This window comes from Varroa destructor, unplaced genomic scaffold (assembly GCF_002443255.2).
Source record: "Varroa destructor unplaced genomic scaffold, Vdes_3.0 BEIS01000001.1, whole genome shotgun sequence".
NCBI lineage: Eukaryota > Metazoa > Arthropoda > Arachnida > Mesostigmata > Varroidae > Varroa > Varroa destructor.
The window spans coordinates 26290229-26312715 of NW_019211454.1; the positions used below are offsets into that span (position 1 = coordinate 26290229).

The following is a 22487-nucleotide window of genomic DNA, read 5'->3' on the forward strand; positions in this document are numbered from 1 at the left end:
CAATCCCGTCAATGCAAAAACTCCACTTTCGACGGTATGCGCCTTCCTTCTGTATTATTCGTGTCCTTATGCTGAGCAATTAGACGAATTTGTACAGCTCTATATAGCCAAGTAACCTGTATTGGCATAGCACGCACTCTACTATATACATAAGACAGAAGTATTTTGAAATATATGATGAAACTCACAAAGCATCCCTCGCCGGACCATATTTTGGATTTCTTGTTGAAGAAATAGCAGCCGGAGGTGTATATACGAATGGAGTAGTCCGTACTCAACTCTCGGACGACCTCATTATCAGTAAGATTGAAGTAACCACTGGCGTTTACCATCAGCTCGGATATTGACACGTTGGCCTCCGTAATACCGATGTAGAAATAGCCAGTTCTGAAATATCAAGTAACATTACTTCAATAGAGAGTATTCGGATGTATGATTTGCCTTTTAGCGCAATATAGGACGCGCATAGTAACACAACATTTTATCCCATAATATTTTTTACTCTAACCAAATACTATTGATGAATGCTCGGTTAAGTGGAATTCGGCAGTTTTTATGCACTGCCCCCAACGCCCAACGCCCTAAATTGCAGCTATAGTCGGCTTGTCCCGGACGTCTATCAGCGTCACACACGCAGTGATAATGAAACGAGAAACCTACGTTAGGTTAAATAGATACACTACAGAGGCGGCGTTTAGTGTGGGAAATAGTTTCAACAATATGGGAAATACAGCCCCGTCAAGCGAGATTAGGCTTTAGTGTTTAAACGCTTTTCAGTGTCGTTTATGTAGATTCCAGCCAGACTCTGAAGCTAGTTGTCGCTCAAATCCAAATTATATGAGTCAAAAGGATATCTATAAATATTTCACTCAATCAATTTCATATTATGTATATGTAATCGCCGCTTTTGAATTCACAATTAATAAAAAAAAATAGTAAAGGAAAATCTAGCAAGAGTAGCGTCGTTAGGTGCTTCAGCCTTTCTGACATATTGCTAGAGTACAAACGAAGGGGTAATTTAGCTATATAGTAAATAGCTAGACACATAACTAGGCGCACAAAGAAGATTTGTCTTATATATTATTTGACACCCCAACTGCGATCGAGATCATCTGTTTTAGCCCGCTGAATGCCATTCTGTGCCGGCGTTGTCTATAAGAAATATTAAAAAAAAAAAACGTATAAAAACATCTGTTCCTTAATAGATTTTTCGGTTATAATTGCCCTTGGCCATGCATCGGTTTCTGCTTATTGTACATATCGCATTTTCTAGCTCCTAGCAAGGTGCTAAATGTAACTATTTAGTTCAGAGAGGAACGGGTACGTGGATGTATAAAATTTAACTTACACATAGTGAAAGCATCCATACAAGTGCACCTCGCACCGCACGTTAAAGAGACGTTTCTGAACGAAATTCACTTGCAAAATAGGCCTCAATTAACTTAGAAATGGGAGGAGTTTTTTTATTAAAAAGCTTTTCGCCCGTTAGTAGGCGTTAGGAAGCAACGTAAAAAGCCTCCCTAGAAGCCAGTTACCCGAAACCTGAAGACGTGGTCGCTGGCAGGCTTGCGCCTAAAAAACTAACAAACTCTCTATGGTCATTCGCCAAGTTACTCCCTGTTATCAAAACATTACAATTGATGCAGTAATAAGAAATGAGGTTAAACCAGTCTTTCGAGCTAAAAAGCTTGATCGACGGTTTAGCTCAACTTCTGCTTTGGCAAACAAATGGCGCAGAGTTTTTTTTTGTCTATACGTCGTATATGAGTGATAAATTATTCCATTGGTGAAAAAATATTACTCCATTTGTTAAGTCAGGCATGGCAACACGAAAATATATAGAAACTAATCTCGATGAGATCAAGCAAACTCTCAATAGATTGCAAGTTCGTATATATATTCGTTTCATATACCTTTACTATCAATGTGTGCAGCAATCAAATATCTCAATCTATAGCAAGACTTAAACTTGACTGGATGCACCAAATCAGGAGCATTCAAAGAAGAAGTTATCGCCGAATGGGGAAACATCAAGTCGATGGCCATTACGGTTACTATTGCGGTCGCTTCGGCGGGGGCAATAGCAGGCGGTTTCGCCCCTACAAATTTCCTAAAATATTTGCACGGAACACTGCGTCGTACGGAACGTACGCCATAAACGATACCTAAACATTAACATGACGTGCTTTTTCAGCATAGAGGCAAACAGCCGACCCTCTCCCCTGCGAGATGACCTTTGCCTCCGATCTCCCGGCGTTAGCCACTCGCCATTTTTTTGCCGTCCGAGCTCACACATCTTTTTCTCTTAGAGTTTCGTTTAGTGAAGTTATCTGAAATTTAAGGTCATAATAGATGTACTCAGGGCAATTATATACCGTCCGAGAAGTTACTTTATAGTAGGATAACCGGCTTTCTTCTTAAGGACCTCCATTCCGTATGTGTATATTAATAATCGTATATTCGTAAAAACGTATTTGTATGTACCGTACCTAAAAATTGTCAGATACCCTGCACGAATTGGAGTGGGCCAGTTGTTGCAAACGCAAAACGGCAGCACATAACGGTTTAAGGCTTCCAGGTACTGTGAAATAACCAAAATGAAGGCAAACGTGCACGATTTACGAGTGTCTGTTCGTCAACCTCGGTTAGGACGTAGTATAGTAAGATAACACTATGTAATGCAATAGAATATCTACTATATTTTTGTGGGACCTTCTTTGCTGCTAATAATCTGTAATAAACGGACGTAAAATATGGAATATCTGTTTTTGTAGTGTAAAGAAAATATAGTTTACGTAATATAACTATACCGTACTATAAGTAAAAATAAACAGCGCGCACAACATTTTTTAACTACATTATACTATATGTCTTAGCTAGGATATGCTAATTTACTATAATCGCACATAAATTTTTTTAATCAGTATTATTTTAGAGAAGTACTCTCATGTAAGGTTTTATTAGGCTTCGCTGTTCCTTTTAGATAATAAATTGCTATATCAGCAGACATGAACTGGCCAAATGTACGTGTGAACAACTAGGAATTGCAAGGGGAGTGCTGGTAGATTTCTAATATCGAACACTATACTTACTGAAAACTTATAAGTCACCAAGTAGTGACTTACAAGATAAATAAACTCGACCTATTTATTGATAACCGTTAGCACTAGTACATTTATATACAAATTAAGAAATAATCTAACATTCACTTTATATGCTTAATTGTACAAAGGAGTTCTGTACTACTTATCATTGAACATCTCAGCTATTGTCGGACTAATTCGTTTCACCTGACTGAATGCTGATCTGCACAGGTGTTCTCCTTAAGGAGTAAGATAAGTAAATAAAACGAGTTGTTCCTTAGGGGATTTTCTAGTTATATTTTCGTTCGATTACGTCTTGGCTCCTGCTTGCTCTTCTAGAGTCCTAGTTGGATTAGAGAACCGTGTACGTGAATATATACGACTTCGCCGAACGCAAATAACATATAAAAAGCAAACATATTTATATATCGATACCGAGCGTCGTTTTTAACGGTTAAAAACCTAACTTTAGAAAGTTTCTCTGAAGGGAATCAAGCTTGCAACGTAGCTCTCGATTAACAAATGGTAACAGTAAAAGTGCCTTCGAAATATGTATGACGAAGATGCCTATGTTCGAAATGGCAAAATGGCGTACATGATAGAAGAGTGTGCCTCCTTTGGTAAGGTCATACCGTTTATCCATTTCCTTTGTTTTACTTGTCATCGCGATGATAGTTTACGGTATTTGCAAATCAAGTTTCGTATTCGGACAAAAACAGCCAGAATCAGATCTCTTTAGATCTATCAATTGACAAAAATAAGCTCATTTGACTCATGCACGTTGATTTTTCCTGGTTGAACTTCAGCCTGGGATGCCTTGCAGCATCCACTTTTGAATGCTCTTACGGAAGCTGCAGACTATCCACGCAGTTTCCGCATACAGGTACCATGGGGTTGTGGTAAAAAGTACCAAACAAATTTGGGTAGAAATATTTTTTTTGGCTGAACAGATTTTTAGAAACTGAGATAACTGGTTCTAGTTATATATTAATAAAGTGAAAACGCATTTTTCCATACTACTCTAACGTAACATTAACAACTGTCAAAACCATCGTCTTCCAAGGAAGTCTTTCGCGATACCCTTAATGCGGTTAGCTACAATGATGAAGTTGAAGATCAGCTTTTGTTTGCTCTTCTACTGACTTGTTTACCAATAGGTACCAGTAGATACCAACACTTTGGTACATTACGAGCGAGCCCCCAGGTACAACCATACTATAATGATGAAACAACCGAAATGAAATCTATCGTAGTTTCTTCATACTAGAGATCTGCTGATCAGAAAGAAATGCGACCGCTAATCGCTGGGTAAGTCGACGTCGACGTGCTGGTGTGTACCTTATATATCAGAGCATCAGTATAAATACTAGGAACGCTATTATTATCTTCTGTAGTAGGTAGAGATAGCACCCCTTATATCAAATGCTGTTATGATGTCGATCTTTCACGGACGCGGTATGTATTCGTGCTAGTACTGTCATAGGTTGACGATTGGTTACCATCTTACCGATTTAAACCCGTTTAAAGTGGATGCAAGTTTTACTGATGATGTACTACCAATGGACGTTTACCGTCCAAAAATGTACAACACAATGAATACAGTTTGTTGTTAAATGGTCCGACAAAGCTGTTTCTTAATACCAAAGTGTCAGTTAGGTAATCAAACATGAATCTATCGCTAACAGCACAAGTAACATGAAAACTTTTCCAGTCTTTTTTTTCCAGACCATTTTCCTGTCTTCACAGTAAAATCGTGAGTTAAATCTTCTATTTTTGCTTTCAAGATCAAAGCACGTTAGCTCAGGCGTATAGCGGCGCGATATAATAATTCCCAATTGGTCAACTAATCTAACAACGATAGTCAAGTGGTTGCTAACGGCTATTGCAAGCCAGTTCTGATTAATGTCATAGCAACCAGTATAACGGCACTCACTGAACAGAGCTACTACAATGAAGCATGGTATCAGACCGTGCTACTCTAAGAGAACCACCAAAAGATGAAGCGACTAAAAATTGGGCAACCACTTTTACTTAATCTCAATAGGTAATTCCTCAATTCCATAGAGAATTGAAAATTCGAGTTTAGCTTTCTTTCTAAAATCAGACCGTGTGTAACACGTCTAAAGCATCTAACAGCAGCCTTCCTCAAGCATACGTTCTATTCGATTAATAAACTAAGTATTGCTACATCGGTTTGGAGCTTACTGGCCAAGGGTACCATTGGCCAGTTGGCCCAAAAAAGGGGCATTTTCGAGAATAGCATAGGAACATGTTAGCGATCGTATGGAAACATAGATATATATTGAGAGATTGTGTTTATATATCTAATCCTATTCTCGACAGTCCAGGGTTAATCGAGCAGAGCAAATATAGGTGGCTGGCCCGTTACGGAAACAGAAAGATATGCAGCTGGCCACTCCGGAAGATCGTTGTAGATTCTTGTGTTTCATGGTGATGTGATGTGGCCCTAGGTAAATCGGAAATTATTCGAGAGAAGTTTGGTGCCGGAAGAAGAAAACGTACCAGAATGGCTGTAGTGTCAATAGAAGATCGCTAATGTTCCTTATTTCCTGTAACTTCAGTGGAACTCCTTGTATCAACGTAACATTAGGTAGTTCAAAAACCGGGTAGAATAATTACTTTTATCGTGACCGATTGTAATGTTCATTGAGCAAAGATGTCCACCCATCGATCTTACGATAGCAATGTCTTTCCTTTTCCGCCATAGCCCCGTGCAATATATGCACGGGGCTATGGCGGGAACTGAGTGGCAGAGGCGGAACATGTCACTTTCAAGGGTACTCTTCAAGGGTAGAGCTTTTTTACCGGCATAAGAGACTCCTATAAAAAATAAAACATTTTCGAAGCACTCACTGGTCGTTTTTATGCTATTTCCCTGTTGTCACCAAAATATGTCCGGTCGAGTCGCGCGGTTCGTCCATTTCTCTCGTGTTTATTATGTGCTCCTATTTTTCTCGCCTAAATTTATCTTGTTCGCGCCACACGCGCAGGCACTATTTTGGCAGAGAGCTTTTTTCTTTTTCGGGATACGCTAGCTGCCTCGTTCACAAAGATATAGGTTATGCACCGCGTACTTCACAGTATGTCGGAAACCGTTTAATGCCGCACTATAACACGAGCTCGCTTTTGCCTTAGCTATTAGTACAGTTGACAATAGGGCAAGTGGGATAGCCTCTAACTAGAATAGAGAATAGTTGAAGTAATTTTTTTGTCCATGAAGCGCATACCTGTTATTAATAGCGAAGTTGTCAAGGAAGATGTCGTATGTCCCGTTTGAATTCCTAGCTTGACTTAGATTGAACACCATATCATACGAATGAAGCAATGGTTTAGCTCTGTGTTTCAGATACACAAGTAAGCGTGAATGGTCAGGATTGTCCGGTATAATCTCGATGTTAACTGCCGAATCTTCTTTCTCAACGATAAATTGATGATAGACCATTTGCTCGTTCCACTTAGGCTCGGGGGAGAAATGCACCGGGTCAGGTAAACCCTGCAGTGAAGTAGATGAAATAGTTGTTGTATTTATAAGTTCTGTAAATCTGACTACTTCATAACAGCCACTGGTGATGATTCAAGCTTACCGTACTGTTTTCCCCAGCTCCCTTACGGGGCACAATTATGGTGAAGAAATCGGTGGTATTCGAAATGTCGAGAGGATGCAATGTGTCGTCCAGAACTATTAACTGCAGTGTCTTGGAATCTTTCGAAAGGACGTCTACGGAACCTCCGTACGATTGCAGAATAGCAGGCCATGAGACCGCCTGTAAGTCGATGCAAAGAGAGGCAACAGGAACCAAAACCACAATAATTTCATTGCTGCTAACACGTAAAGAAACGAGTAAACTGAATCATCGGAACTGGCTTTTGACCTATATTTGAAAAAAAAACATACCTATAGCATTGTACTGCTCTCAATGTAGAATGACCACACGTGTATAATGTCGAGTGTAGGAGCTTGGCATTAACTGATCTTTCATTGTTGCTGCCTGTTAGAAAGTGTTTTCACTTTTCTCTTCAGGAAAATACTTTCACTATTCATACAAACCGTCATGAAATGACCACTGAATGTCCTATAGTACATATATAACTTAATGATGTAGAGTCTACCCAATGGTTTGACATCAATACATTACGACGGAAATACCGGTTGCAACTTATTTTCACAACTTTCTTCTTCTTCTTCTGAAATCGTACAGGCAAACACAATGAGCTTCCAGAGCTGCAGTGGTTCTGAGTCATCTTTCTGCACTGTCAAACGTTCTAGATAGTTGTAAACTAATCCAAACCAGCATTATTTCGGTTCATGAAATGACGGATTGTGTCACTACTATGCGAAGTTGCGGGGACAGATTCGTAATTATAGAACATATAATACTTGTAGCATCATTATGCTTACATCCGATGACCAATAAGCAACTTTATATCTATATGGTAACGAAATACTTGTATTTGAAAAAAGTAGTTTGTTGTGCCAGCGCACTAGTGCCCATTACGTAAATTATAGTAAACCTGGCGTTTTATTAGATGCAATTAATGAAACACTTGGTATTATTGTGTAGAGTAGTTGGCCTACAGGATTTTACGCGTTTTTACTGCTAGCGGTCCAACTGATTTTAGTTCGCCCGTTACTGTAACCTAAATCCGCTATGGACACTGCGATAAATTAGGATGTCTAGACAATCGTCCGATGGCTAAACTTAATAATCTTGAGTAATATGTGTGGCTTTTCATACAAGTATCTCATAACTCTACTTTTACCCTTGTCCGTCTAGGGAGTTAATAGGATCAGTCATTTACGTATGCAAAGAGCTTCGAACTAACATAAAGTCATTCCGATCTACCGAGGACTAGATCGGTTTAGAACAATGAAAGGCGCCCGACATGCAGCACCGATAGGAACATATAACGCGAACGATAACGTACGGTGTTAAAAGACGTAACTTCATAAAAATATAGCTTACCATCACACCTAATGTTTCATTGCCTGCGCAGTTCGGCTGATTTGCCAGCATATCGCATACTCCGGGGAAGATGTAAACAGCATCGCCATGCTGAATCGCTTTACCGGATAGAGCCCCACCACTGAACCTATACAGGAGCAAGGTACACGAATCCAAATTGACGAGGCATAGGGACCCAAATATGACTCAAAGGTCTGTCTATACAAAATTATCCTACCTGTATCCTCATTTGTCAAGGCCTGGATTCTGTAATATCGTGGGCAGGAGTTCAATTAATGCATTTCCGTATTCAATTTCGCATATAAGCGTCGCGTCTGAACGTGTTAGATATGGCTGTTCCGTAGTAGATCTCAAGCGAATATATCTACATGTACATGTTCTATTACAGGCAGCAGTCTTAGAAACAGTAAACGAAAACTTTCGAAGCTAGAACAACTTCCTAAAGATTCTCTTGTTGTACAAGTGCATATTTTATAGAAGTAAGGACAATCACTTGTTTCCGGTCACCCAGATTATCTAGTATAGTAGCTCTACGCACGCGTAACTATACATTATTGTATAAGCACGAGCTGATTTGAGCATATAGTTGAACTTACATTGATATGGTCATGGCGAGCCCGGAGGGCGCGGCGAACTCAAGCGGGCGTTCTCCAACGATGATATTACGGAGAATGGCCAATACGATGTCGATCGTTAGTTGGACCATTGTTATAATTTGCGCCTCAGCGATTTTTCGCTCCTCGAGGACAACTGCTCGTTCAAGAGCCTTATCCATAGGTAGTGAACCGTCAAACAAGGCCTCTGGTGCCGATACGCGTTGATTATAGATATAAAAAGTTGGTATCCATTTACAATACATGCTATCTATATGCCACACGCTCCATTAGGATAACGTAGTTTACAGATGTAGATACTACGTGATAATATAAAACGCGCAAATGACGATAGTTATTTTTTTTCCAGCTCATCTCGATTCAACAGACCTTCCTCAGAACAGTTACCGAGCTATCTATTGATCATAAACAGTGTACTAATATTATATTATATTTTATACTATCATCTTTTCTAATTTTTTCCTAAATCCAACGATGATAACTGACCCTTTTCCTCTTCTTCTTCAAGGGCAATTTCTGTATCGTATTCAAGGTTAACTGCTTTAGCTTTATCCGTCGGCATTACAGTGCCTTCCAACAGCTGCTGAGTCATCCGCTATAGAGTTAATAAACAAAAATACCATTTGAAAATAAGGTATAACATTAAGTTACCAGTGTACATATCGCTATCTGCTGCCGCATCGTTTAGCTTAGCATCTACTCCCCCATTGAACGTAAAAATTACCCATCTGTAGAGACATGCTTTTCCACGATCTATGAACATCGTGTTTATTACTAATTACTAAAAGTGGTGGAAGATTCTTTGTAATTTAGTCATAAAATAAAGTTCCACAATTATGCGTACTCTGTGCTCACATCTGTGATATATATATAAGCTTTTTTTCGTTTGTGTACTTTGGTCACGCCTATTATGTATTATCTAAAAAGCCTATTTATAAATTAAATATATGATTGTTTTTAAAGGCAGACTCGTCATCTGATCCGATGCATACAAAAAGAGCTGCGCACAAAAGAAGTAAATTGTACAGTCAACTCGAAATGAATATCACTTATTTAAAAGGATCTAACTTACCGCGACAATTCCTCCCATAGTTCCTACTGCGTACATACAGAAGTCTAGAAGTTGCTGAGGAGCTTCAACTTTCATGGTCTTTGCCAGCGTCACAGTTTTACGAAGTAGCTTAATGATCAGCTCCTGTTCAACCAATGCGATAACACACTATAATGTTCATTCGGGTACATTGCGCATCTGCCGCCTTTCCAAATGAAAGTACCATTGCGTCTTCCATGATTATATCTATCAGTATGTCTCAATATAGTAGAACAAATGTAACACACTTTGTCTTCCAAATTTATCCTGAGCGGACGCTGGAATCTGCAAAGTCCTTCATTTGATATTATGTATATTTACTTTTAATATAAATTTAATAATATATATAAAAAAAATATTAAAAAAAATAATTATCCATTACTGCATAACAGCAAGTTCCGCAAACTACTGCAATTTTATAGCTTTTCACGTTCGATTATATCATCTAATAATAGCACATTGTCTTGGGTAAAAAAAAAAACTCTTTTCCTTTTGACTCCGGACTTGACATTGTCCCAGCTAATTGTATCCTTGTTGAAATATACGGCGATTTCCTCAAGAAAAATCTAACCGGATAATAGAAACAATTATCAAAAGCATTATCCAGTTCTTGGTACAAACTAAAAGGACGAACGTGCCATACTATTCGCAAAACGACCTTCACAACATTCTTTTAAGTACTGATATTCCAAAATTAAATTATACTGATCGGTAATCAACCACCGTATTTTAGTGCTTTGTCTGACAGATCAAGCGAAGACGACAGAAACTAATGAGAAAGATATACACAGACCTCTAGTTCTGTATATATTCATGGCAAAAATTCAATAGTACAGTCTATTAATAGGTCGCTCAATGATACCGGCTACCAGCTGTTCTAGATGGAGGTAAACTAGCTAATTTTGTTAAATCTCGCGGTTGACGATACGGAAAGGATTCTGTTAGCTGCATTTAACGCAGTTTTCAATAAGGCCTTTCCAACGAATTTCCTATGCCGACATAAACCGTCTGTCAGCAGACCACCTTGACCATCCCATGTTCGACAACTCGAACAAAAAAGAGCGACAGAAGCGTCTGATTAATCTTTTTGTGCTAATTTTACTGAGGGGTGGACCTTTCAGATGGTGGAACCACTGTGCCAATACATTTTGACATTTTAGAAGTTCATCAAACACTTTAATAAGCGTCGATCAGATTTGTGATTATTGTCTCGTTTTTGAACGAATGAACTGGTCATCAACTCCTATCACTAGCAAGAGCTGATGCAGTGAGCCTTGAAGTATTATTTCTACATATGCTGCTAGGTTTCTCTGATCCGATAATAGCGGCCATGGCCCTCTTCACTGCTTGGAATTTTATGAAAGCTGGAAAACGTTACGAAGTCATATGCATAATCTGTTGCTTAATATACAACCAATACTGATTAACTTAGGCTACCTTTGGAACAAATGACAAATCTAAGTCACTTTGTGGGCTACCTCCTATTGTCTTAGCACTCATAACAGTGTGTTAATGGAGTCTACAGGAATGACCAGTGCTGAGAACGAGCTCGCATCGTTTGTCGTATATAAGCACACTCAATGGCATATTGGACTCACATTCGAAATAAACAAATACAAAATTGGAACGGCGCATTATATGTACCAATATTTTGACTTTAACGCTCAACACATAGTAAGAAGAATAATATGATTTTATGGAAATTCGGTAACTATATTTCGTTGGATATGAGAAAGCGCCTTACACGCATTAGGGGCTAATTTTATCCTTTTTTATACATATCAACACGGGGAACATATTTTCGATATCAGTACATCGCCAAAAAAAGAGATTACATTACCATTGATAAATTCGAAAAATATCGGAAAAAGCCAAAGTTTTTTCAGGTGCTAATCTAATACTTTTGACCAGGTATCTATACGTTGTGTTTTTTAAACGTTATTCTAAGAAAAATATTACGTTTCTCATGTAGAACGTAAATATTTTGGCGCAAAAGTGGTTTACGAACTGTTAGAATAGTTGAGGCGATTGCAGCGCCCCATATATCGTTTTAAAACTGGCGCGCCGTAACGATCGAAAATGTGTATTACACTTTCATCGTTGGATAAAAAAAAAAGTTACAGGTATTCTAGTCATGATTCCAGCGAACGCCATATTTAGATGAGGTTGACCCAATTTGCTTTTGAATGTACCTCCCTTTGACGATTTAACCACTTGCTTAGATCAAGCAAAAGCTAGTTCGGTTTAAAAGAAGTATACGGCGATATATACAACATCAAGTCCGAATCACGGACGCGCTCTGCGGTAATTAACCGATTTCATATTTGTAACGCCATATTCTTTAGGAACGGCTCAGGGTCAGAGTAGCTTGCTTACTAGAAAAATACGAGACCTGGGTTCAGATCAGATCTGCCACGACCTTCGATGCACAAGCTTAGCATCAATGCGGCTGCCTTACAATTCCAACAAGAACATACGATTACAAGACTCGGGAAGGCTTTTACCTTATAAATATCCTAGCAATGTCAGACCAATAAGGATCGTTGTACGTTGGAGCTTATCAGTCAATATTGGAGTTGGAAACGGTATGAAACAAGATTTTTATTATGGCTACAGAAATGCTTTACAACATCCTAAAAACCATCTCGTACGTCAGACGCGTACACGTTTTTGAAATAGTACCATCGCTACATGCATTGATGTTCCCAGATGAAGAAGTACGTACTCCAGCTGGATATCTTTCGGCTATTTACCAGAATTCAAACGTTTTCGAAGACGCCCACATTATCGAAGTAGTTAATAAATTATTATTATTTTTAGTTAGCCTTGTTTGTTGCCATAGTAAGTTTTAAATTTTGAGGAATACATGTACTTTTTTTTGCGTAACTGGGCGCAAACCTCATCTTACGCGTAATCACTTTCATTTTCCTAAGAAAGGGTGCGAAGTAAAATGTTCTACAGATCTGTATCGCAAACTTTGAAATGGCAGTATATTAAAAACCTAAAAAACGTACCTTTCCTTCGTTATCGACGCCGTTTCCTGCTCCTGCAATGGCGGTCAGGGCCGAACCGATTTGTTCGATAGAATTCAGCGTGTCAACATTCATAATTGAAGATACGGAACGAATCATTCGAGAGCGAAGAATGGCTTGCTCTTCTAGTTCTTTTTCCATAAGTTCTGAAATACATTTAACATGTTATTAGACTTTCAATTGTTTCTCGTGTACAAACGAATTACCGTACATATACTTGACTGGATCACCTGTTTGAACTAGAAACGATAACGAACAAATATCTCACTAACATATCTGGCTTAATGACTAAGCGTATCGATACTGTATACTGTACAATTGATACTATGCTCAGCAACGGAACAACCGGGCCAGTATATTCATAACTTGAATTGAAGTTCCGGGTACGGTCTGTTCTTGGCGGAGAAACGTGCTTTAAAGTGTTTTTATGCCCGTAAACGACGGAAACGGTTGAGAGAATACATACCGCAACGTGTTCTTTAAGCACTTTTGCGCAGTAATTAACGTCAGGATTTGAATCGTTTGAATGGAAGCCTTAATAAAGTCCGTAGTATTTATTTATACACAATAATTTCTATGTATATATAAACTAATAGTCAGATCAAGAAGACTATATAGCATTGTTTTTGTCAGTACTTGGCTCCTTGAGCCTGTTGTATTACAGTAGCCTACCGCTTATTGGTTTCGCCTATTCCCAGGGTTGGTCGGTCTATGCGCAATTTTGATTCGCTTCATTTTCGTCGTTTTCGAGACGTTATGTTTACTTATATATTCAAATAAAGACGTCGAGGGTAGGACGTGTCCTTCTGTATCAGGTCGTACTGACCCTTTTCAGCGAGTTCAACACCTTAATGCTACCGTGTAACTCGGGCTTAGTAGGATCAGACTGTTCGTCATCCTAATCGTTCCTGAGCGGCAAAGTCTGCCTAATCGGACATTGTATACTATGCTTGAAGCTGCCACAGCTGGTATTCTTCATATAAATAATTATTAGCAAATGAATAGATAAGCCTTCACTACAAAATATATGAAACTCTATGAAATATAGGCTACCGAATGAAGTGTTACTCCCAGACCGTTTTTTGCCGTATATATTTAATACAATTGGGTTATGACCATCAACTTCCGGTCGATAAGTATCACAATTAATATATATCTCAACATTTAGCTTGACACTAATAATCGTAAGCTCATTGCAATAAAAAGTTTAAGATATATTCACAGCGACCATTGTTACAAACGGTATCCTATGATTACAAGTGGAGTCGACATTTTTTTTTTTTTTTTTTCATTATACGACAGTCAGGAGTACAGAACGCGTGGTGCGTAGGGGTTTCCGCTACAAACTGGGTAGTAACTGAGATTAGTAGGTCAGCATTCACTGTTTGAAAATCAAGTGCATAAACTTAATTTCAAAAAGCCATTCCGCAATACAGACTACAACTGATTTCAGGAATCGTAATGTTCTACCGAATACAATAGTTTGTTCTGAAAAATAAAAAAATGGCGGTGCAAAAGTTGGGGAGTGGAGTAATTTAAAGGGGGGGGGGGGGGAATGAAGCAGGTGCAACAGGGTGCATTAGGAAAACGATTTGTTTCCAACGCAGGAAACCTTATTACTAATTAGCTAGCCTCATTTCAGTGATAGCTACGAGGGTCCAGACCGACGTTGACTGCAACGGTCAGAACTCGCTTCTATGTACGAAAAGGGAAAAATCTGTTCGACTTTATACGGACGATTTAAACTTAGTCATTTTCGTCAACGTTGCGCCTCAACAGGACGTCCGAGTCGACTGACAAAATCGCCGCAAATTACTTAGAAAATATGCCAAAATGATCGAAAAAATCTAGCCACTGTAAAAGAACAGTCATAACGGAATAATAGGATCTGAGTTCGGAAATCTGTGAAGCTTTTGATCCGCAATGAGTATTTGAGTGTAATCCATATGAGTAGTACCAGTGAAATCGATCAAGATTAACACAAACTGATAAGATGGGATAATAGGATCGCTAATATATTCTAATTGGAGAACGTACCCGCTGTCGGAGGATAGCTGCAGCAGTATCAATGACGGTTTATTGGAACTTGATTTATCTAAGAATGTGTGGCACTAGTGAACTTAGTTAACAAATTAGGGAAAGGAGCCAAACAGACTGAGAATCGTGGCCTAGTAGAGGGGTTCTTCAAGAGTAGAGCCGTAACGCTTCTGCAGGTTAATCAATATAGAGCACCATGTAGGAACAAGCAATAGCCATAAGGCAGTAGGATTACAAACAATGTCGTAAACTGACTAAATCAGGAAGGTATAGTAAGTGTAACTGGCTGATTACGGCTCGCTAACGTAGCTTTTCATGGCACGAAAAGATTTAGGAAGTATTGTGATTGGATATCGGTAAAGGAGTCGGTCTCTGCGTTCGAGCTATAATTTCTACTTAGAGCAAGCTGCAGGCAGCGGACTTGTATCAACAGAGGAATGGGATCATTTCAAAAGTATACTACGGAAGAGCTATAGGTTGTGCCGGGCGATCACTGGGCTAAGCTAACGGGATGATCGAAATACCACTAACTATGCGACTGAATTAAGAAAATGGTATAAGGGCAACTAGATAATTTGATGTAACCTGAATCGAATTTTATTATATTAAAAAAAGGCTACTGGTATAGCTCCAGGTAGGCTACATACCTGTTAGAATGTACCAATAGAGATAAGTGCAGCGGGATAGGTGGAGTGCCTGTGCTAGGTTCTGTCTATGAAGGTCACAAATCAGTTTAGCAAATGTTTGTAATAGAAATTGATGCCAAATTAAACCGAAGACATAAACTTCTATTTTCAACGAAAAACACTTAATTGACGCAATTTTCCAATATAAGGTGCCAAAAACTAAAATATCCTAGCCAGTACTTCAGTACTAGCCGCCAAATGCTAATCTCCCTTTTGTCTACTCAAATCCTCGATTCGTAGGTAAATAGGCAGCTTCAGCGAACAACGACAGTTTCTGGAAGGCTGCCAAAAGACGTCTTAGATGAGCGAGGTTTTATTAGAAACAATACTGTTGAAGGATTCCCTATAGAGTTGCGTTGCGACTGCAGACGAAACAGCTCCTTCAGGACGCTCCCCTTATGGCTCTATTGTAACCGAGTGCATTGAACGAAGACCAGCTGGCAAATGCCTGTCTTCAGAACGGACGGGGTAAAATTGGAAGATCGCTTCTGTTCTGATCAAAGTTCAACTTAGTTTACACAATAACTACAATGGTCATGTTCCCATTCGCTATTTGATACAATTAAGCTTGGGACCCATTAGAAAATCGTTTGGGTGAAGATTAACTTCCTTCCATCGTCTCTATTGTTGACCCTGTATATCTATGACGTTAGTATACGTGTATCGCAATTACGGTAACTATCTAATTCGCATAGACAGTCATAACACCAACTAGAGATATCAAATCGCTATTTTTTAACCCAAGCTTTACCTGTGTATTATTACGTCTTTGTCTGGTTTCTTCTACAACGAATCCATGCCATAATTAAAGCAGTAGCGTTTCATTGACAGTCTAATAGGCTCCTAGCGATCTGACGTGGGCAGTAGCAACACCTCATTCCGATATGCGATCAATGGAAATCATTGCTATCATAGACGTGTCAGTTCACTTTGACGGACAGACATTATCAGGTACTTCTTGACGCTCCTACTTGAATCAAGCACAACCTGACGCAGATTCTATGTCTATTCCAGACAGCGCCTTATTTGCTCTTACAAATGTAATAGGTCAAAGTGCCTTTAGAAGCCGATGGACAGCCTCTCACAAAATAAATTGCTTGCTCTCTTTTGCTAGGAAACAGCAATTTTCGACACAACCGTGAAACATTTCTTTAACGACGGCCCCTTACGGACAGGGCAACTGAAAAGACGCTATACAGATTGATTTACCAATTAGCTGGATTTCGACTAACGGATCGAAGCACTCAGCCTCAATCTAGACCACCCATCGTTAATATCAGTGGACAAGTACGCCTACCGCACCATCATAGAAACGACTGTTGTTGCATTAGTAGCTAAAAATGAAAATTATCGTTTTATTTAGCTAGGCGGAATATTTATTGTAGTGAAATATCAATCACATAACGTTTAATGTGATATTATAGATAAATTACGTTATGATTTGTTAGGAACTTAACAAGTTATTACGCGTACGCTACAAAGTTACTGCTGGCATGCATAACTTAGTTTCTGTATTATATTCGTAGATTTAAAAATAGACCGTCGAACACACCTGTATTGTTGTAGTCAATTTCAATTTCATTTTCATAGTCTTCTCGAAGCCGAACGTTCAGAAGCGACGTAATGGCCTGCGACATCTGATTCATTTTGGCCTGATCTCCTGCAGCATCGGCATTATCAAAACTTCGATCGTTTAAATAATTTTCAAATTCACTCTTTGTTGGAAGACGGGTCTGGAATAAGAGTGAAAGTGAATCGAAGCTAGTAGTAGCTTCAATATTTATCTTTGCGTTAACTTAAAGGAGCAATGACACAACTATAAATCTTAACTCATCAATTACGTGCTTATATATATATATAGGGGCACGTAACTGATGAAAAGAAAATAACGTTGCGTTGAAAATTACTTACGTCAAGTCTATTCGTTAAATGCAATAGACATTGTACCAAATGACTATAGGGTCGGTATCAATCCAGAGGGACATAATAGCACATACTCCTGTTGAGAGCAACTTTGTAAATACATATGAATTAACATGCTAAGTTTATTGAATACGCGGTTAAATTCAATTAATCTATGATGTCTGCGTCAAACTTCCGAGCGAAAAAAATGAAGTTTGATTTTGCATTCTACAGGCGGAAAGAGGGACTCAGTTATTCGATATCCGTGATTTCTTCTACTTTTCTTTTTTTTTTTGCTTACTAGAGTCTTATATTTCCTACAGTGTTCCGACTTGCCACCGGGCACGTCATTTACTATAAAGGAACAACTGTAGAATGATTAACATCGTGAGATCCGAACCACGTGAGATCTACAATCACTCCTAGCCCTAACAAACTGCCAGCTATCACGCCTAAGCAGCTCCAACTATGAGCAGGTCATACTCTCAATATCCCATTCAGTATGCTGCTACGTCCGAGAAAAACGTGTTTTTCAAAATTAAGTGAATCATTCAATACCTCTCACTCGAAGCTCCGATCTCAGCGGCTAACAGAGGCGCTGATTCAGGGTTTACGTCAATAAGGGAAAAAGGGCCGACTAATGATAAGCCGTTGACTTGGCCATGTCGAGGAGCAGAGGAAATGGCACTATCTCCTTGCAACAGTATGCAGCACCTCGAATTTTTCCTCACATTGTCTCAAGACAGTTGTGGAAAGAGAGCTGTAACGCAGACTGTACTAATGAAATAGGGGCGCTTTCACAGCTTGCGACTCATCAATACGGAGGAAAACCCGCAGAGGCGAGTGGGTGGCCACTTCCTCTGCTAATGCTACTAAGTAAAGCGGCGGGCTGGCAGCGATGTATCAAAGAAGGAGACAAAAGATAAAAAAAAAAAAAAAAAAAGAAACATGTCTTATATCAGTGCACTAACCATCTAGATTGAACCGTACGGTAACTTTTGTCACTGCGTCCTATTAGGTACAAATTGAATGGTGCAATCAAGATGACTTCATGTCCATAATGTCTAGGGATAAGTATCTAACAGAGGTAGAAACAAAGCATTGTTAATTGACTCGTCTTCTTTTTTTTTGCTGCTACTTTTTGTTTCTACTGGTCTCTTCCTCTCACTACTGGTACTAGTTAGTATGTAAATTGGCATAAGATTATTTGTTACGTTACGTGTAAAATCTAAACACATTTCACTATAAGTGATATTGCGTCTATGACCGGTTGAGGTACCACGAGCTCTATAAATAGAATTCTATTTTTTTAAATGATTTCTCTGGATTATTTTAGTGAATGTGAAGTATTCAATATAAGTGTCTCTATTTGTAGTGTAACTTAATTGTATTATACTGGAGTATAATGACGGCAAAGGTGAACCAAGTTAATGAATCTTTAAAGCGGTTTATATTCACCATGGTTGGCTTAAACTGTGCCGTTTACTGTGCACACCTTTTCTGTTTCCGAATTCTTATCAAAGGATCGAAATGTATTTATTCCACATTAGCACCTAAATTATTATGACAGTACCACTGCGGAAACATCATAGGGATTTAAGTATTTCCTGAACTTAATCAGGCAACTTACCCAGACACAACAAACGATACTTTTAGTCTATAACCTGTCTTTACCGTACAAAGGACTTTATCGTTTTAGTTTTTTGAAAAATGAATTTTTTTGCACATAAATACAAAAAGCTTTTTTACTTTTAGCATATATCTACAAATGCCACTACTATTTTTTTATGCAGAATTTCGACCACCTTATATATACTCCTATGCATATATTCATAGCAAACGCCTAACAACGCACGCATAAACAGTACCTTAAAGCTAAATTACCTGTCATCATATTAGTGTCCAGTCAATGTTTTATCGCTCAATTCAACACGTATTTTCAAACATACATGTTTGATATATAAGGTGATCGGCAATATATGATTAATGTACATTTACATTAAAAATGCCGTTCAACATCCCGTTATCCCCCTAACATTTTTTTATGAGTCGAAAATTCTCTCTCGCTCACGGAAGTTCACTCACTAACTCACCACATGGCGACGCTGTTACGTGAGAACTTATATTCATGTAGGCCCACTTAAAAATGTGGGCATGTGAAAGCTACATACCTTTCCATACACTCATTATAATATACTTATTATAAATTAAAGAATTTCCATTGTGCATTTGACCATTTGACAGTGCATAAAACCAATTTACTTTCTATCGCCAGGGGCCTATCAGCGACCAATTAGCTCTGCCTAAGGCTCTTTGCCCACGACGCTATAGGTATCAATTGAATATAAATAGATTACTTTCTTTATTCAATTTAAATAGAGCTCTGAGATACTTTGTTGTTGGACAAATTTCATGAATGAGTCTAAAACTTAAATGGGCTGACATCAGGTAAGTGATAATCCGTACCATGACCCAGCAGTATATCTGGAAGTATACAGACATTCTAAGCTTACTCATAACTTAAATACACTTCGGTCTTTATACGTAAAATATGCATATTAAGAGCAATCTTATTAGCAATGTCAGTTTGCCAAGGGTTAATTTTATGTATTTCGAATTGATTATAGTGGCTCTGATCTAAAACATACCACAAAGCGGGTCATATTGACCCGGGTCGTAGCTCCCTCCTTGTCCTTGATATCAGCTCCAACAAGAAAATCCCCGTACGGTAGAAGTAGTTGTACTGTGTGGTCAGGTCCATACGTCAAAAACGTCAAGACACTATTTTCCATGTTGTAAACTGTGATAGAAATAATTGCATGAAATTAATATCTAGTTTAGGAAGAACTTTGTGTCCCACAACAAAATTTCAGTTAACGCTTTTAAGGCCCATAGAATTTTGACAACGTTGAGATATCAGCTTTTCAAGGGCCTAGAGTTTATTTAATTAGCATGTGTTTATACAGTTACACGATTAACTATAACCTGTTGTTTGCTGACGGAGGTGAAGCACATTATAAACGCTCTAGAGATGTATTTAGCTCAAGGCCATTCAAATATATCTCTTTTGAACGCTCTACGTATTGGCTTTAGTAATTCTTCAAGGCACAAGCCTCATCATATGCGAACATGTGCATCTCTCTAAATGCTTGCCGTGTATCATAAAGCTGCAATATAGCTTGTCGTGTACACCTCAAAAGAGATAAAGCTGCCAAACTCTTGGCTTTTTACGTTCTTTTTAAAGGACCTATGTATAAATCTGCGCTGCGTCCAGATATTAGCAGTGATAAACGCATATGGGCGCTTGAATAAGGATGCTTCTATCATCAGTAAAATTAACCACGGGTACTCTTTATTAAACATTTAAATCCTGTCACTCACCCCAGAAGGCGAAGAATTCAATATCGAAGCCTTCGGGGTCGATCCAACCCGAACAGCTGGCCGTAAATTTGTCCAGCAACGCTCGACCTTCTTCAGGCCCAAACGTACAGTGTCCATCTTGCGGCGGCTTGTTAATGTGTAAAAACAAGTCGGAAACACCCGAAACTCCGTACTCATTGGTTACAGTTAACTTGGCAATGAAATCCCCAAACATTGGGTAGTACACCTTGAAAAAATCATCTACAGGTAGACATAACAATACATCGTTTAAAAACGCATAAAAATAGTTTAGCGAAAATGCACAGTTTCACTTTCCAAAGGCTTTTACCAACGTATAATGCTACGTCCCTCTTCTGGTAGTAAACAAATGTATCAAAAATACGCCCATTCGACCAGGGGAAAAATGGCATTCTTAATGATGACGACCTGTCGTATTAACATTATAACTGAGATTATTAAACTTTTTTTTTTTGCCAGAAAGGCGTTTGTTAAAATTGCATAACATAGCTTTTGTGCTCAGGTATTCTAAAGGCCACGCGTTGCGCTGTTTGTTATAATAGTAGACTTTCGTTTATTTTCATCATATCATATCATATAAATCACAGGTGTGTTTTTTAAATGAGAGGTCATCTTATAGATACGTAAATTTTTTCAATTTGCACAACTGACCTGAAAGGGCCATTTTAAGTTCATTGGTACCAACAAGGTACTGCGGAGCATCCTCGAGAGGAACCTCAGTCTCATTATCCATGCCAAATATTTCCCAAGCGTATGACAGTTCTCCGTCACAGTTTTCCGAACAAACTCCGATGAGTCCAACACGAACTGGATTGATTTTTTGTCCAATCGGCTCATATGGATAGCAGAGCTTCTCCGTTTGACACCTACGTGTATATGAGATTATACTCTATCTATCTTCATTTAATGATATCAAGCTTGAAAAATGCAGTGTGTAGGTGGATAAGCTCTAAGCAAAGTCAAGAAGATAAGAAACAGTCATTGATGAAACGTTTGTCACTGTAGATGCTTCGTTACAGTCACAAATTACGTGCAACCCATGGAATACCTCGCCTATAAATACGCTCGAATATTTAGTTAGCTAATAAACGGTTGTATTTGGGCTTTGGTATATAGGAACAACTATATACGACCTATCCGTATTTGTTTATTTTTTAGAGCGAACAACAACAACAACAATAGCCTTTGCACATACATGCCTGCTGTGTTTGAAAATGGCTATCTCTCCTCCTTAATTTTTACCCGTGTCCTGTTACCGTTGGCTAGGGATTTAATAAGCCTATCGTAGCAAAATACACAATACAAGTTTTTACACGAACAAAAAAAGTTGACAGTTACATTCCCGTACATGCTTACGCTATTTATAAATATATTTTACAATATTATTTCCCTCTGTTAGATAGCTTGTGTCACGAGGAGATGTCAAATAAATTCTCTGTTTTTTTTTTTTTTTTGTTGAATTTTTTGGTTTCTCTTTCTCCAAACGAACGCCGACTTCTGACTAAGCCTAGGCAGTAAATTCCATAGATTATGATGTCTCAAACAATGCCTTCTACTAACTAATGGATAATTCCATATCTAGATTCAATATAGCATTTAGCAAGCAACACAATATATGTACGAAAATGTTAGAAATAATAACATTATTTCTTTCTTCCT

General features: G+C 38.5%; 1 protein-coding gene across 1 annotated transcript in view; it reads right to left on the bottom strand.

Moving 5' to 3' along the window:
- Window positions 1-22487, bottom strand: part of LOC111255262 (polycystin-1-like) — an 81957-nt gene that overhangs the window by 23836 nt on the left and 35634 nt on the right. The window contains exons 25-36 of the mRNA XM_022817028.2: window positions 21480-21694; window positions 20811-21050; window positions 20078-20229; window positions 17080-17260; window positions 12787-12950; window positions 9755-9877; window positions 9169-9277; window positions 8665-8869; window positions 8069-8195; window positions 6689-6868; window positions 6332-6597; window positions 189-387 (exon numbers count right to left, since the gene is read on the bottom strand). Of these exons, the coding sequence (XP_022672763.1) occupies window positions 189-387; window positions 6332-6597; window positions 6689-6868; window positions 8069-8195; window positions 8665-8869; window positions 9169-9277; window positions 9755-9877; window positions 12787-12950; window positions 17080-17260; window positions 20078-20229; window positions 20811-21050; window positions 21480-21694 (2161 nt within the window). The remainder of the gene's footprint in view (window positions 1-188; window positions 388-6331; window positions 6598-6688; window positions 6869-8068; window positions 8196-8664; window positions 8870-9168; window positions 9278-9754; window positions 9878-12786; window positions 12951-17079; window positions 17261-20077; window positions 20230-20810; window positions 21051-21479; window positions 21695-22487) is intronic.